Raw genomic sequence first — 13,360 nt, forward strand, 5'->3', positions numbered from 1 at the left:
AGCTGACCTCGTGTCAGCCTCATGGGCAGGGGCTGCCTACCCAGACCTGCTGCTCCTCCAGAGGGTCCGTCCTGCCTCTCACTGACGTCACAGTGGCCTTGCAGATAAAGTGGATGAGCTCTGGGAGGGCAGCTGGACAGATAGATGGATGGGCCAGGTTAGTGCAGGCCTGCTGGTTCGCTCGTCCAGCCACCATCCATCTCCCCTTTCACGTGTTTACATAGCTACCTATCCATCCACCCACCCACCCACCCATCTTCTGCCTGCCCACAGATTCACCCACCTGTCCATCCACCTTCTAACTGCCCGTCCATCTTCCATTCATCCATCCACTATCCATTCATCCATCCACCATCCACCTGCCCATTCATCTGGTACGCAACCTTCCATCTGACATCTACCTGTGCACGCATCCATCCATTTATCCGTCCAGTGTCCACTCACCCTTCCATCCATCCTTGTCCATCTACTATCCTTCCTCTATTATCCATCCACCTTCTGCCCATACATCCAGCACTTAACCTTCTGTCCAACATCTATCTGCCTGTGCACGCATCCATCCAGTTATCTAGCCAGTATCCACTCACCCTCCCATCCATTGACCAACACTCTTCCATCCACCTCTGCCCATCATTCTACCATCCAGGTCATCTGTTGGGAGAAGGCAATGGCACCCCACTCCAGTACCGTTGCCTGGAAAATCCCATGGACGGAGGAGCCTGGTGGGCTGCAGTCCATGGGGTCGCTAAGAGTTGGATATGACTGAGCGACTTCTTTCACTTTCCACTTTCACGCACTGGAGAAGGAAATGGCAACCCACTCCAGTGTTCTTGCCTGGAGAATCCCAGGGATGGAGGAGCATGGTAGGTTGCAGTCCATGGGGTCGCACAGAGTCGGACACGACTGAAGCAACTTAGCAGCAGCAGCAGCAGCAGCAGGTCATCTGTCTACCATCTGCCTGTCCACCTATCCATCTGTCCCTCTGCTTATCCTCCACTCATCATCCTCTTACCCATCTACATATCCATCTACCACCCATCCTGAACGTTTCTTCTGCATCTGAGTACAAGTTTTACACTGCTGGGCTTCCAACCCCTGGGTTTCCAGCAAAGGCCCCAGTTGCATCCTGGGGTACCTTGAGGTCCCACAGCGAACCAACTCTTGACTCCTGGCAGGCTCTGTGTGCTGTGTCCTTTCCTCGGTCCCATCCCCAAGGCCTGGCGTGTGCAGGGACGCCACCGTGCCTCCCCTCTGCAGGCAGCCTAGGCCCAGGGCGATTGTGGGAAAGTGCTGCCATACCCCAGAGTTGCCCCTCTCCCACTTTGTCCTCCAAACAGCAAAGACAAGCTGCGTGGCGGGCGATGGGATGGTCTGGGGTGGGAGGTACGCGGGGGAGAGAGCCAGGCCCATCAACTGAGCTCGATAAGGGGCCCGCTGGAACGCTAGCGAAAATATTTAGACAATAAATGAAGTATCGGAGAGGCACGCGTATCTTTAAGAAATCAATCATCTTGTACGCGTGTCTGGACACTTGGCGCCAAGGCAGAGATAGTGCCTGCTGGGAAGATAAGGGTTAATCAAGGATTTAATTCTGCAGGAGATAAAGCCGCAGGCCGAGCGGGCTGCCCTTCCTCCCTGGGCTCCTCTGCACGAGCCTCAAAGGAGCGCTCCCTGGACACTATCTCCCAGCCTGGAGAGGGTTTCCAGCCTCACGCCAAGTCTTCCCAGGCTGACCTGTGCCCTGGGCCCAAGGAATACAAGAACCTCCAGAGGGGAGGCTGCCGGCAGGAGGGGAGGGCCTGGGGGTGGGGGTGCAGTGGGGATCCCGGGGCTCCAGTCCCCCAGCCCCACCTTCAGGGGTCTCTGCTCTTTGGTCCTGGTGACTGTATTATGTTACCCACCCTCTTGGGCCTCAGTTTTCTCATCTGGACATTGGGAACAGCAGTGCCTCCCTCAGGCAGGGCTGGACAAAGTGAGGGGCCAAGTCTAAAGACCGGCGCCTAGCAGTTGTGTCTGGAACACACAGCTGTCCCTTGGAAGGGGCTGACCTTCCCCAAGGAAGGAGCGGAGGGAGAGGTAGGGTCCTGCTCAGGACAGACGGAGGGCACGGTCAGCCTGCCTCGACAGTCACGGCGCTCCCATCAGCGCCGCCTAACAGCTGCCCTCTCGAGGGTAGGCTGCTACTTGCGTCCCTCCAGTGACAGGGAGCTTCCTGCCTATAGGGACTGCGTAAGCACCGCAGCCTCAATCACACAGTGGAGCCAAGTCTGGCTCCTTCCAAGGAGCTGAAATCCATGCTGGAGCTCTCGCTGCTTCCTACCTGCCTGGGGCCATGGGATAGGAGGGTTGCCCTCCACAGGGTGCTGGCCATGCTGCCCTGGAGGCGTGGCCTGGGGTAATCACCGCACGTGTATCGCCTCATTTAACCCACCCAGCATTCCCGGGAACCCGGCTTCCCCGCCTTACAGAGGAGCTGCTGCTCTGCCACCCTCTTCACTGCCAGGAGTGCAGGCTCGGGTCTCAAGGACCCTACAGGACTCCGATGTGTCCCCCTGAGGTTCCCGGGGCTGAGGAGACAGCAGCTCAGAGAGGCGGGGCACACGGCAAAGCGGCCACAGGGTAGGAGACCCCAGGGTCCGACCCTGTGCCATGGGGATGGCCTGGCCTTGAAGGTGGGCATCCTATGTCCTGGGCCAGCCTCCCACCACCTCGCTGAGCCGTCTCCAAGCTCCTGAAGCTCAGGTCCCGATTCTGAGACCTTTGCCCCAGCGTGACCCATGGCCCAGGCTTCACTTCTCACCAGAGTGGCTAGGGGCCATGAGCCACCGTGGAAGGGCATGGCTGGGGATTCTGCCCATGCTCCCTGCCAGCCCTGCTGCGGGCACCGCGCCTGGGCCTGGTTTCCTCTGCAGAGAAATGGGCTCTGTCGGGTTGGAGCTGATTAGAGCTGTGGGGAGGGGGAGAGGGGCAAGCCCACCCTCACAGCCCCGCACTGCCACTGAAGGCCGACCAGAGGCCCAGCACCACAGGGCACCTGCTGGCACCCTGGATCCAGCCTCACCTGAATGCCACACTAGCAATTGCAAGGGCCTGGGCCATGGCTGCGCCTGCGCACGTGGGGCACCGGGCCCTGGACTTGGGGGGGCCAAGCTGGGTGCTGCCTGGCCTTCTAGGCCAGCGTCACCATGGCTGGAGGTGTTTCCCGAACACTTGTCATGCACAACCTCCCTCCCCACCCCATTCCCATCACAGCAGGCGCCCACTCCACCGCCCATACACCAACCCACACAGGTTCTAAAAGGAGCACTTGTGCCCCATGAGAGGATGCCGCACCAACTCGCCTTAAGGAGAGGGCACCTCAGAAGTAGCCCTGAGACAGGTGACATGCCCCCAGTGGTCATCAGCCCGCACTGGAGACGCTCGGGCACCAACAGCGCCCTCTCCCTGTCGTCAGGAGGACCCACAGGCATGGGAAGGGACGCACCGCTCACCCTGGGTTGCAGCTGTATCCAGAAACCCACCTCCCTGGCCACTGGGGGTGACCCCATCCGTGAAGCCCAGTGCCGGGGCAGTGCTGCCCGCCTGCCTGGGCACAGGCCAGGCTCAGGCCCAGCACTGAGTCCCTTGCTGCTTCCTCCCCTCAAATGCCCTTCTCTTTCTCTGCCTCACCAACTTCTCCTCCTTCACTGAAGGCCCGCTCAAAGAATCCTCCCCCAGGCAGCCCTTCCTTGGTCGCCCTGAGGGCTAGAGTCCCACACCACCTCCCCCAGGCAGCCCTCCCTGTGCTCCCATAAAGTTACCTCTTCCCTTCCCTCCTGGTCCCAGCACCTCATGTCTGTATCTCCTGACCTGTTTTGAGAGGCAGGAGCTCCTGGGTGGGGGTCTAGCCCAGGCCTGGCTCAAGGATTGAAGGGCCTGTACCCTGGGCTGAACACTGCCTTGGCCCATGCAGCTGAGATTGGGCTACTTACCAGTTCCGCCTGCCCGGGGGATGAGGCTCTGGTCTGGATGCTCCCGCGGAACGGGCCCCAGGACAGGCCCTCGGTGAGGCTGCAGCGAGCCCGCACACACCTCTGTCCGTCTTGCAGCAGTGGCTCCAGCTCGTCTACAGGGAGAGACGTCAGAGGTGTGAGGAGGGCCTGCTGCCCAGGTTCAGTCCGTCCTTGCAGCCCCCTCACCCGGGAGCATTCAGGGGACTGAGGGCAGAGGAGGGCAGGCGACGGGTGGGTGGCCCTGTGGCCTGGCCCAGGTTACGAGGGTGGTGCTGGGTCCTGGGGGCCAGGCCAGACCCTGTGCTCAGACCTTTTATGAGGGATGGCAGGCTGCAGCAACCAGATAGCGAGGGGTGCTTGCCACTGAATCTGAGCAGATGGGTGCACAGCTCGGGAACCACGGCTGCCACATTGGGATGCGTGTGCCTTGCACAGCTCAGGATCGCGCACACAGAGCCAGGTCACCCCCTCTGCCTTACATGGGGGCGACACTGCCGAGGATGACGATGCCGATGAGACTCACCTCCCGTCCCACCACACAATCCTCCCAGCCCCCTCCCATCGGCTTGAGTCCGAGATCTGCAGAGCACACCTGTACAGGCAGCTGTGGAAATGCTGGTTTCCCACCATGAGTCAGGGACTGCATACCTCCCACCTCCTGGGGTTGGGGTGAGGTTGAGTGAGTCAGTCCTCTTAGCGCCTGAGCACAGGGCCCAGCAGGGGAGCCAGGGCAGGAGCTAAGTGTCCTGCCCCTGAGGTCCTTGGCACAGCCAGACCGTGTGCACCCAGGTGGTGCCATCACTCCCTGCAGGACCCCTGCCCACTTTCTGGAAAGGTCTGGACCGGATTCCTGCTGTGGCCTTTGGTCAGCAGCTGCCTTTCTGAGCAGTCTGCTGTGCTACTGGGGGTCAAAGGCTCTCAGGCTAAGGCCGCCTGTGCTGTGGCCGGGGTGGTGGCTCCTGTGGCTGGGGCAGCCACTGCAGGACTCTGTCCCGTGGATGTGGACTGCTGGCCTCTGCCGGGAGCACCCCCAGTCCCTCTCACGAGGCAGGACTTCAGGGTTGCACAGTGTCTGCAGTCAGGCTCCCAGGCTCGGCTGGGCCTTGCTGCACGACCCACATAACCTCGTGGGGTGGACTACAGGGCGGCCCCTAAAGACACTGTACTGCAACCTGGGGGTGGGCCCTACAGCAAACGATGGGTGTCCTCGTGAGAGAGACACAGGAAGAAGCCCCTGTGAAGATGGGGCAGGGATTGTCATGACACAGCCGCGAGGACACTGTCCCTGGAGCCTCGGGGCAGAGCGGGACTTCAGCTCCAGAGCTGTGAGAGAGATTTCCGACATTTCAAGGCACCAAGGTTGTGCGATTTTCCCTGGGCCGCCTGGGAGAGACACACGTGGCAAGTTACCCACCCACAGGGAGGGGATGATGGTGGCCATGCCCCCACAGGGCGGTCCCTCCCAGGCCACACGCCCTCTACCCTGGAAGGCAGGGCCACCTCGTCCCTCGGGTGCCACCTGGGCCTACAGAAGCCTCATGTGCCCTGGCCTGGACCCCGAGCAAGCACTGCTGTGTCGGCCCCACTTCCTGGATCCCTGATCGGGCAGGCTGTGGCCTTAATGGGCCTGATTATCAGATAACTGCCGGCCTAATGGCACAGATAACGTGTAAATACGCCAGGAGGCCTGGCTAAAACGTTCTAACTGGGTCCTTGTCTTCCCCAGGGCTGATAAGGTGGCAGGGGACCAGGACGAGGCCAGGAGGCGGTGCCCTTTATCGGCCCTGTGGGGAGGGGCAGAGGCTGCCCTGTTGCTCTGTGGCCCGCCCACAAGGGGCTGTGTCCTCCACCGCGCACCAGGATGGCCTGGGTCCTGGCCAGGGCTCCGCAAGGTACTGGCCAGCACCGGTCACCTGTTCCTGCCCAAACAGCCCTGTGACGTCGGCTTTCCCCTTGTTCCCTCTTCCAGTACAGATGAGGAAACAGGCCCCGAGAGGTGGTGAGGCTGACAGTGGGAGGTCAGGATCTGAGTCCAGGCCCCTGCTCTCTAGGGCGTACCTGGGTCTCTGGTGCTCCACTTGGCTGGCCCCAGGGGGTGGGAATGTGGGGAGCAGAAGAGGCTGCCTAATGGCAAGCTTGCTGGGCCCTTGTGGGTGCTGCTTCCAAGGCTAGGGGGAGCCCACCAGGGTTAGGGTATACTGCCCATCCCTCCCATTGTCCCCACTGGAGGCAGGGGTCAAGGAGGAATCTTTCCGAACCCCGATGTGTGGACAGCCAGAGCTTTCAAGCCTCGTGGGGTCTGCACGCTCACAGGCCTCTGGAGCAGGGAGGCCCACGCCCCTCCCTGGGCTTCAGTTCTGCTGCTGGGGCCACGGACAAGCCAGGGACAGTCCTCTCACTGCCCGGGGCCTGTTCCTGGTTTGTCAGGCTGGGGACCCCTGTAGGAGACAGTGGTGTCCATCCGAGGCCAGCACCCACCTTCCCCAGAGGAGGAGGAGCAGGAAGTCGTTTCAGTCTTCCCAAGAGTGGTCGAGTCCCGCCCAGACCTGGGGACACAGCAGGGACCGGGTGTCTGGCCCAGGTCCCCACCAATGGGCGGGATGGGGTGCAGCCCTGGGCCCCCAGTTCCCCCTGACTTGCTACAGCTGTGGGATCCTGAAGCCCCTCTAGCCCTGGCGGCCTCCTGGAGGAAGGGGCAGAGCACCCACCCACGCCACACCACAACAAACCGCCGGCTCCCTAATCGCGCCCCAGGGCTGGCGGCCCCCGCTCCCAGATAACAGCATGGCTGGTGCTTCCCGTGGCACCCACTCCATCTCCTGGGTATCACGCACTGCCAGAGAGGACGGCTCCTGATAAAGGCAGCCGTTCAGCACGATGAGGTAGAACCCATCACTTTGGGCTTGCTGGGGGCAGGCCCAGGCCTGGGAAAGGCATGGAGGCCAGGGACCTGAGGGATGCGAGCTGGGGATCAAGCAACAGTCAATCAGAACCCACTTCCCTAGTCCAGGGGAGGCTATTCCTGAGAGGCTGGGCATTAGAAAGGGTACCCCATGTGGGCAGAGTCAGGGCCACAGCAGGTGCCTGGCTCGGTGGGGCGAACATGGCTGGATCTCAGCCTCAGCTCACTCAGTGCACTTGTGCAGTGCACAACCTGTGCAGCTGTCCACGGTGGCCCTGGTCATGTTCAGCATCCAACCACTCAGATAACCTATTTCCGGCTCCCAGTTCCTGCCTAACCCCAAGCACAAGTCAAACAGGTGTTAAAGCCCAGTTAGCACCTATCAGAGACCCTTACCCAACCAGAAATAACTGTATCCAAAAAAGGGGTGAGGTGAGTGAGGCCACCTACTCCTGGCAGACTAGGTACTCAGTGAGAGCTCCATTCAAAACTGAGAATGAATTAAAGTACAAATGAGCAAGGAAGGGGCTGGGGGTGGCAGCTGACCAGGTGCATGACAGACAGGAAGACACAGCTATTTTTAAACGGCCCCTAAAGCTCCAGAGGATCTAGACACTGGTGGCCTTGGAGATGGTCAGCTCCCAACCGCACTCACAGGAAACTTGGAGCCAGGGAGGCCCAGGAGTGCTCAAGCCACAGTGTGAGGCCTGGCCGGGTGGGACCGGAACTGTCTTTGGACTTAACAAAGCGCCAGGTAGGTCCCTGGGGCAGAGCTGAGGGTGGCACATGCTCTGCCCTCAGAACTCCCAGGGAACATGGACAGCAGTGGCAGCGCCACTGGTGGGCCAATCAGGGTGGGCTTCCAGGTGGAGGTGTCCTCCGCCCTGGCAGCCTCCTGTGACCATGTCTCTATCTCCTCCTCCCAGCTCCAGAGAAGCTGGAGCAAGCAGGGAAGCTAGGACTCCAGCTCCAGCAAGGTCCTCGCGGAGGCCTCCCTGCCTTACCTACCACAGCCCCATCCCCACAGCTGGACACTGGGGGAACGATGCCATCTGCCCTGAGAACTAACATGGTCCTAATGGAGTTTCCGGCTTGTTTATTGAGCCTTAGCCAAATGTTTGCCATCACAGGGATTCCTCCCAGCCACACTGAAGCTGCCCACACCCCCCCGCCCCGGCAACCCCCACCCCAGGCGTACAGGGGGAGAGAATGAGGTTCAGAGAGGTTAAAAGACTGGCCCAGGGTACACAGCTGGCTGGTGGGATTTGACCGGAGCCCTAGCACGCTCCCGGTCAGGGCCCTGACACCCTTTTCTCGGTCTTTCTGGGTGGAGGCAGGAGGCGATAGAGAAGAGAGAGAGGGGAGAGGCTGCTGGGGGGCAGTGGGGGCAGTGGGCAGCCCCTGCTCTCCTGTCGCGGGCTGGCTCCTCCTGGTGTGGAGGAGGGGCAGTCCTGTGTGGCCTGGGTGGGCCTCCCCACGGGGGTCGGGCCATCACTGCCCGCACAGTGTCGGGACAGAGACTAATTTATTCTGGCAAACAACCCCACACACACTATTTCCAGAACAAACATGCCACGCTGGGATTCAATTTCACCCCCAAAGCTTGTGTGAGAGTCCCGATGAGAAAATTCAGCCTTTGCATATTTACATGATTTAAACATCTATTTAGGTCTCAAACCGCTTCAATGGCGTCCTGAGGGGCCAGAGAAAGGAGGCAGGACTGGGCATGGCCACCCCAGGCCTGGCGTGGGATCCCAGCAGATGGGGTGGCGGCTGGGAGCACTGGGGTCTGGAGTCCCAGCCCAGCCACTGCCTGGCTCTTGCTGAGCCTCGGGTCACCTGCTGGGCTGGTGGCTCCGAGAGTAAAGATGGTGCCGGTCAGCACATGCGCCCGGCATGCCCCCTCCCCTGCGCCTGGGTGTTTCCACACCTCTGGTCCTGCCAGGGCTGCGGAGAGCTGTCCTCAGACTCGGCCCTGCCCCCAGCTCTGTCCCACAACCTGGAGTCCTTGGCGGCCTCCTTCAACAACAGGCAAAACAAACAGTGAGGAGGCTCTGGTCTGCCTGTGCTTCCTGCTGGAGTGGCCCAGAGAGCTCAAGCAACCTGCTTGAGGCTGCTCAGCAAGGGCTGCCGCCACCTGACCAGACCCGAGCTCCTTCTTGAGGGAGCATCTGGGGCCTCAACCCAGACCATCTGGCTGCGGAGCCCACAAGCCCAGCCACCCCCAGGTCCGGCCGAGCCACGGCCCGCTGGCCGCTTGGCAGTTCTGACCGAAGGGTCCTGATGTCCGCAGGAGTGTCTGTGAGCCCAGGCCTGCCCCGCGCCCTGCTAGCTGGCCCCTCCTTCCAGGGGCCGGGCTCCATCTGTGCTAATGGCCAGTGGCCTCCAGGGTACAAAGGCCAGCCACCCGGCAGTCCCCGCCCTGAACGGTGGGCTCTGGGATCGGTGTGTGGGTGCCCACCCTGGGGTCACTGCCAGAACCCACTTATCTAATCAGCCTCATCGCTCCCGCCCAGCCCTGCCCTGCGGCTCCCGGGGGCCAGCTGGCCCCGGCTTTGTCGGGAGCGGCCCTATCTCAGGGATCACGCTGTTTGCCTTTGATAAAAGTCACAGAAAAGGGAGAGAAGGAGTGAGAGGGAGATGAAGAAAACCCTAGAGTGAGCAGGCTCCACCCTGGCGGGTTCTAGAACTCTCCAAGGGCCTGGTCCCAGAGGAGCACGTCCCGCACCAACGTGTAAGCAGGCCGAGGGGGCGTGCGCCTCCCTCAAGGTCACACAGTAGGCCAGGTGGTGGGGTTACCCTGGCCAGGTAGGGTGGGCACCACCAAGGCTGTGGAGGCCCATCTGGACACACAAGACCTGGAGCTGGTCACCTTCCCTCTTGCTCTGTGGCCGTGGAGTCTCTGGGCTGGGAGGGGAGGGTCTGTCTATGCCGGTGCTGAGGCCCTGCCCGTGTGTGGCTCTCCTGTGATCTGGCTGGAAGGGCAGACTGTGCTGGCGGACGGCAAACTTCCATCATCTCCTCGGAATGCTCCCACCCTAGGTCCTACCTGCTGGCCTGCTTTTGATTCCTGTTTACAGACGGGGGAACACGGCCCAGAGGAGGGGACTGGGGACAGGCCAGGAGGGGGACCCAGGTCCTGCGGCACAAGCAACGCTGTGGGATGTGCCCGGGTGAGCCAGCGAGGTCAACGTGCATGGTGGGCAGCCAGCTGCTCAGCAGGAGGCCCACACATCTGCTGGAACCATGTGGCTTCTCCCACCCAGGCTGGTGCCCCAGGCTAGGTGGCAGCAAGACTCTCACCCTGGCTGCTGACAGGTGGCTTTCTCTAAGCTGTCCCACCCTGTAGGCCTCAGGACCAGAAGATGGCCTGGATCAGGCCACACCTGAATCCCGCATGGGAACTAAAAGGGGCGGAGCTTGAGCCTGAGCCTGCTGTCACTAGTCACCATGTGCCTTTTGGACAGACGCAGGCTCCCAGCTGTGACTCACGAGGACAAAGTGTCAAAGCTCTGGGGTAAAATTGGTGGGGTCTATTTCTGCCACTCATTGCAAGGCAAGGAGAACATGTCTTGGAGAGGTCAGGGGATGGTCTTAGGTCACAGGGCCAGCAAGCAGCACAGGAGGGTGAAGCCCAGATCTCCCTGACCCCAACCCACGACCCCACCCAGGCAGTATGCTCTCGCTCACAGCAAAGCCAGCACAAGCAGAGGCTGAGCACTCTGGGCCCTAGGCACGATCCTGTCTCTGTTCCACAGGGGAGCTGAGCAGGGTGGGAAGCCATCCTGACCCAGTCCTGCACACAGGCCCAGCCCTGGAACCCTGGGCCCACAGCAGCGGCGTAGCCAAGATGGAAGGAATAACCTGAAGCGTATCTTCTAGATAAGACAGCTCAGGGAGACACTGGCTCAGAGCAAAGGCGCTTGAGTGCTTGGAGGATTAGTGGCTCTTTGGGGCCGGGTGAGGGTTTCCCCTCTGCCTCCAGCCTGGGTGCCCCCAGGGAGCCCCTTAGAGTACCTGGACCCTGGCAGGAGAGCCTAGAACCAGCAGAAACAGCTGGAGGAGCTGGGGGCATGTATGAAAACGGTGACGGGCTGTAATGAATTAAGAACTGTATGGCATACACCGGGGTCTCTGGCCTTGTGGGGGTAACTGGATGCTGAGACAGAGCCAGGCTCTGGTTCCCACAGGACCACGACCTGCTGGAGCCCAGTGCTGCCTGCTGCCCCTCGGCCTCAGATGCCACTCTATCCTACACCCGCTCTGGGGGCCGAGCTCCACCAGATCTCTGCTGTGTAGTTCACTTTACCAAGGGTGTGGCTCTGGAGCTGTGGCTGTGACCAAGATGATGCCCAATTCACTGACAGGGAAAGTCAGATGAGAGGACGCCTGGGAGCTGCCCCTGTGGCCCCTGCATGCCGCGGGGCGCACCGCCGCTCGGGGGTCTCCCACTTGTCTGCCGGCCTGGTGCCCTCTGCCAGCACTCCTGAGTTCCAGGCTGGGCAGAGGCTGAGCCTCCCTGGAATGAGATGGCCTTCTCATTCCAGGCCAGAGGTTTTCAAAGGGCTTTGAGCCCAGAAACTCCTTCGCAAGAAGCTGCCCACAGATCCTGCACTCACAGCGGCAGGTGGTGGGGGCGGGGCTGGAGCTCAGACCCAGAGGACCCCTCTCAAGCCCCTCCCTTGGGGTGGGGCACACCTGCCGCCTGTGTCTCATGGGGACCGCCTAGTGCGGGGTGGAGCCGGCAGGCAGGCAGGTTCCCCAGAGCCGACGGCAGAGGGGGGCTGGTGGGGCGGCACGGAGGCCCGTCCATCATGGGCCGGTGGTGCCAGGCACCACAGGGCCTGGGCCAGGGAGGGCCCTTCAGTGGGCAGGACCCTGGACACTCTGGCTGGGGGCCTTTGTTCCCAAGTCCCCTCATGCAGCGGGGTGCCTCCACCAGCTTACTGTGCCCTGAGCTGCCTCCAGCGCCAAGGGGCCCATGTGTGCATTTTAGTGACTCTCAGTCTCCCCTTAGAACGTACCCATTGGGCAGGGGGCACTGGCGGCTGGCTGTGTCTGAGAGCGCCTGGGTGCAGCCCACCCTGTGGGCATCTGTCTGCAGGACGGTGGCAGGGGGGCAGACCTGAAGCTGAGCACCCGGGCCCTGCTGATGAGCCACAGGCCTGGGAGAAGGGGCAGCTGGTCGTGGGGCCGGGGGTAGGGTGTGCCCCCATGCCCGCCCACACATGCCCTGAGCCCCCAGATGGATGGAGGCCCAGAGCCACCTCTGGGGCTCCCGCTTCCCATCTGTGAAGAGCTGGCACACGGAATGGGCAAGGAGGGGGACATGCTGGCCCCTGGGCCTGGAGTCCACTGTGGACTGGCCCCACCCACCAGTGGGTGACGCCAGCCCCCAGGTGCTGAGCCCCTGCCCACCCCCACCCCGCCAGCTGGTGCTGTGACTCTCTTCCTATCGCTGGGACATCGCTGGGATTATTGATTTTTTGACACAGAACAACAGCCTATCTCTATCAGGCTGAACCCTGGCCCCGGCTAATGGCAGACTGGGACTGCCTGGGGAGAGCCAGCAGTGCAGGGTGGGGCCGGCCCCACACCAGGGTTCTGACTGACCCCCCTCGCCCACCGACCTGTGGGGCCCCATGGCCTCAAAGTAGGTGGCCGCATGGTCTCTCCAGCCTTCCCGAAAAGCTTAAAAGAAGATAAGAACTGTCCTGGTCTCCAGGCCTCAGCCTTCCCATCTGTGGAGTGGGCAGAGGGCCCCAGGAGCTCTGGGCCCTGGGACTCTGATCTCGGGAGAGACCTGTGGCCTGAGAAATCGGGTGGGGGGGGGTCCCTGGTTCTCCCTAGCCCTGCCTGCTCCTGGAGGGGTGGGCTGGAAGCAGGAGCTGTGATAAGGTAAGGAAAATACCTCCTGTGCAAACAGCTTATCAGGCTCCTATCAGCCTGGGCGTCCTAGCCCCGGCCCTGTTTTCCAGGGGCCAATGCCACCGAGGGCCTTTCTTTCTGGCCGGCTTCCAGCTCACCACCTCTCAGTTGGCCCGGCTGGCCCCGACACCCCCTGTACCCTGGGGCCCCACCCACCTGCCCCTTGGGCCCTGTCTCTCTACTGTGAATGGGCAGGAGAGGTGGGCATGAAGGCAGCTGAGGCTCTAGGCCAAGGCTGGGTGGTCGGGAGGGTAAAGAGAGGGTGCCCACCCTGCCACTGCCAGGGCACCACCACAGGATCCTTGGCACCACCCCAGCCTGGCAGGGGCCCACTCCGGCCCTGAGGGCAGTGGTGGGCACTGAGGTTGGCCAACATCATCGAGGAAGTTGCCACACCACACGACCCCGCAGGGCCGGCCCCTAGGGAGTAAGAATCTCCCTTGGGAGAAGCGCTGGCAGACCCTGTGTGAGCACCCTTGGGCCACTCCACCCACGGAGGAGGCTGAGCCCGGGGATGGCTGTGTCACCCAAGGCCCCA

General features: G+C 61.9%; 1 protein-coding gene across 2 annotated transcripts in view; it reads right to left on the bottom strand.

Moving 5' to 3' along the window:
• ZFPM1 (zinc finger protein, FOG family member 1) overlaps window positions 1–13,360 on the bottom strand; it is a 61,906-nt gene that overhangs the window by 11,314 nt on the left and 37,232 nt on the right. For both annotated transcript variants that reach the window (XM_070388570.1, XM_070388569.1), the window contains exon 4: window positions 3,972–4,105. In XM_070388570.1, the coding sequence (XP_070244671.1) occupies window positions 3,972–4,105 (134 nt within the window). The remainder of the gene's footprint in view (window positions 1–3,971; window positions 4,106–13,360) is intronic.

This window comes from Bos mutus, chromosome 18, assembly GCF_027580195.1.
Source record: "Bos mutus isolate GX-2022 chromosome 18, NWIPB_WYAK_1.1, whole genome shotgun sequence".
NCBI lineage: Eukaryota > Metazoa > Chordata > Mammalia > Artiodactyla > Bovidae > Bos > Bos mutus.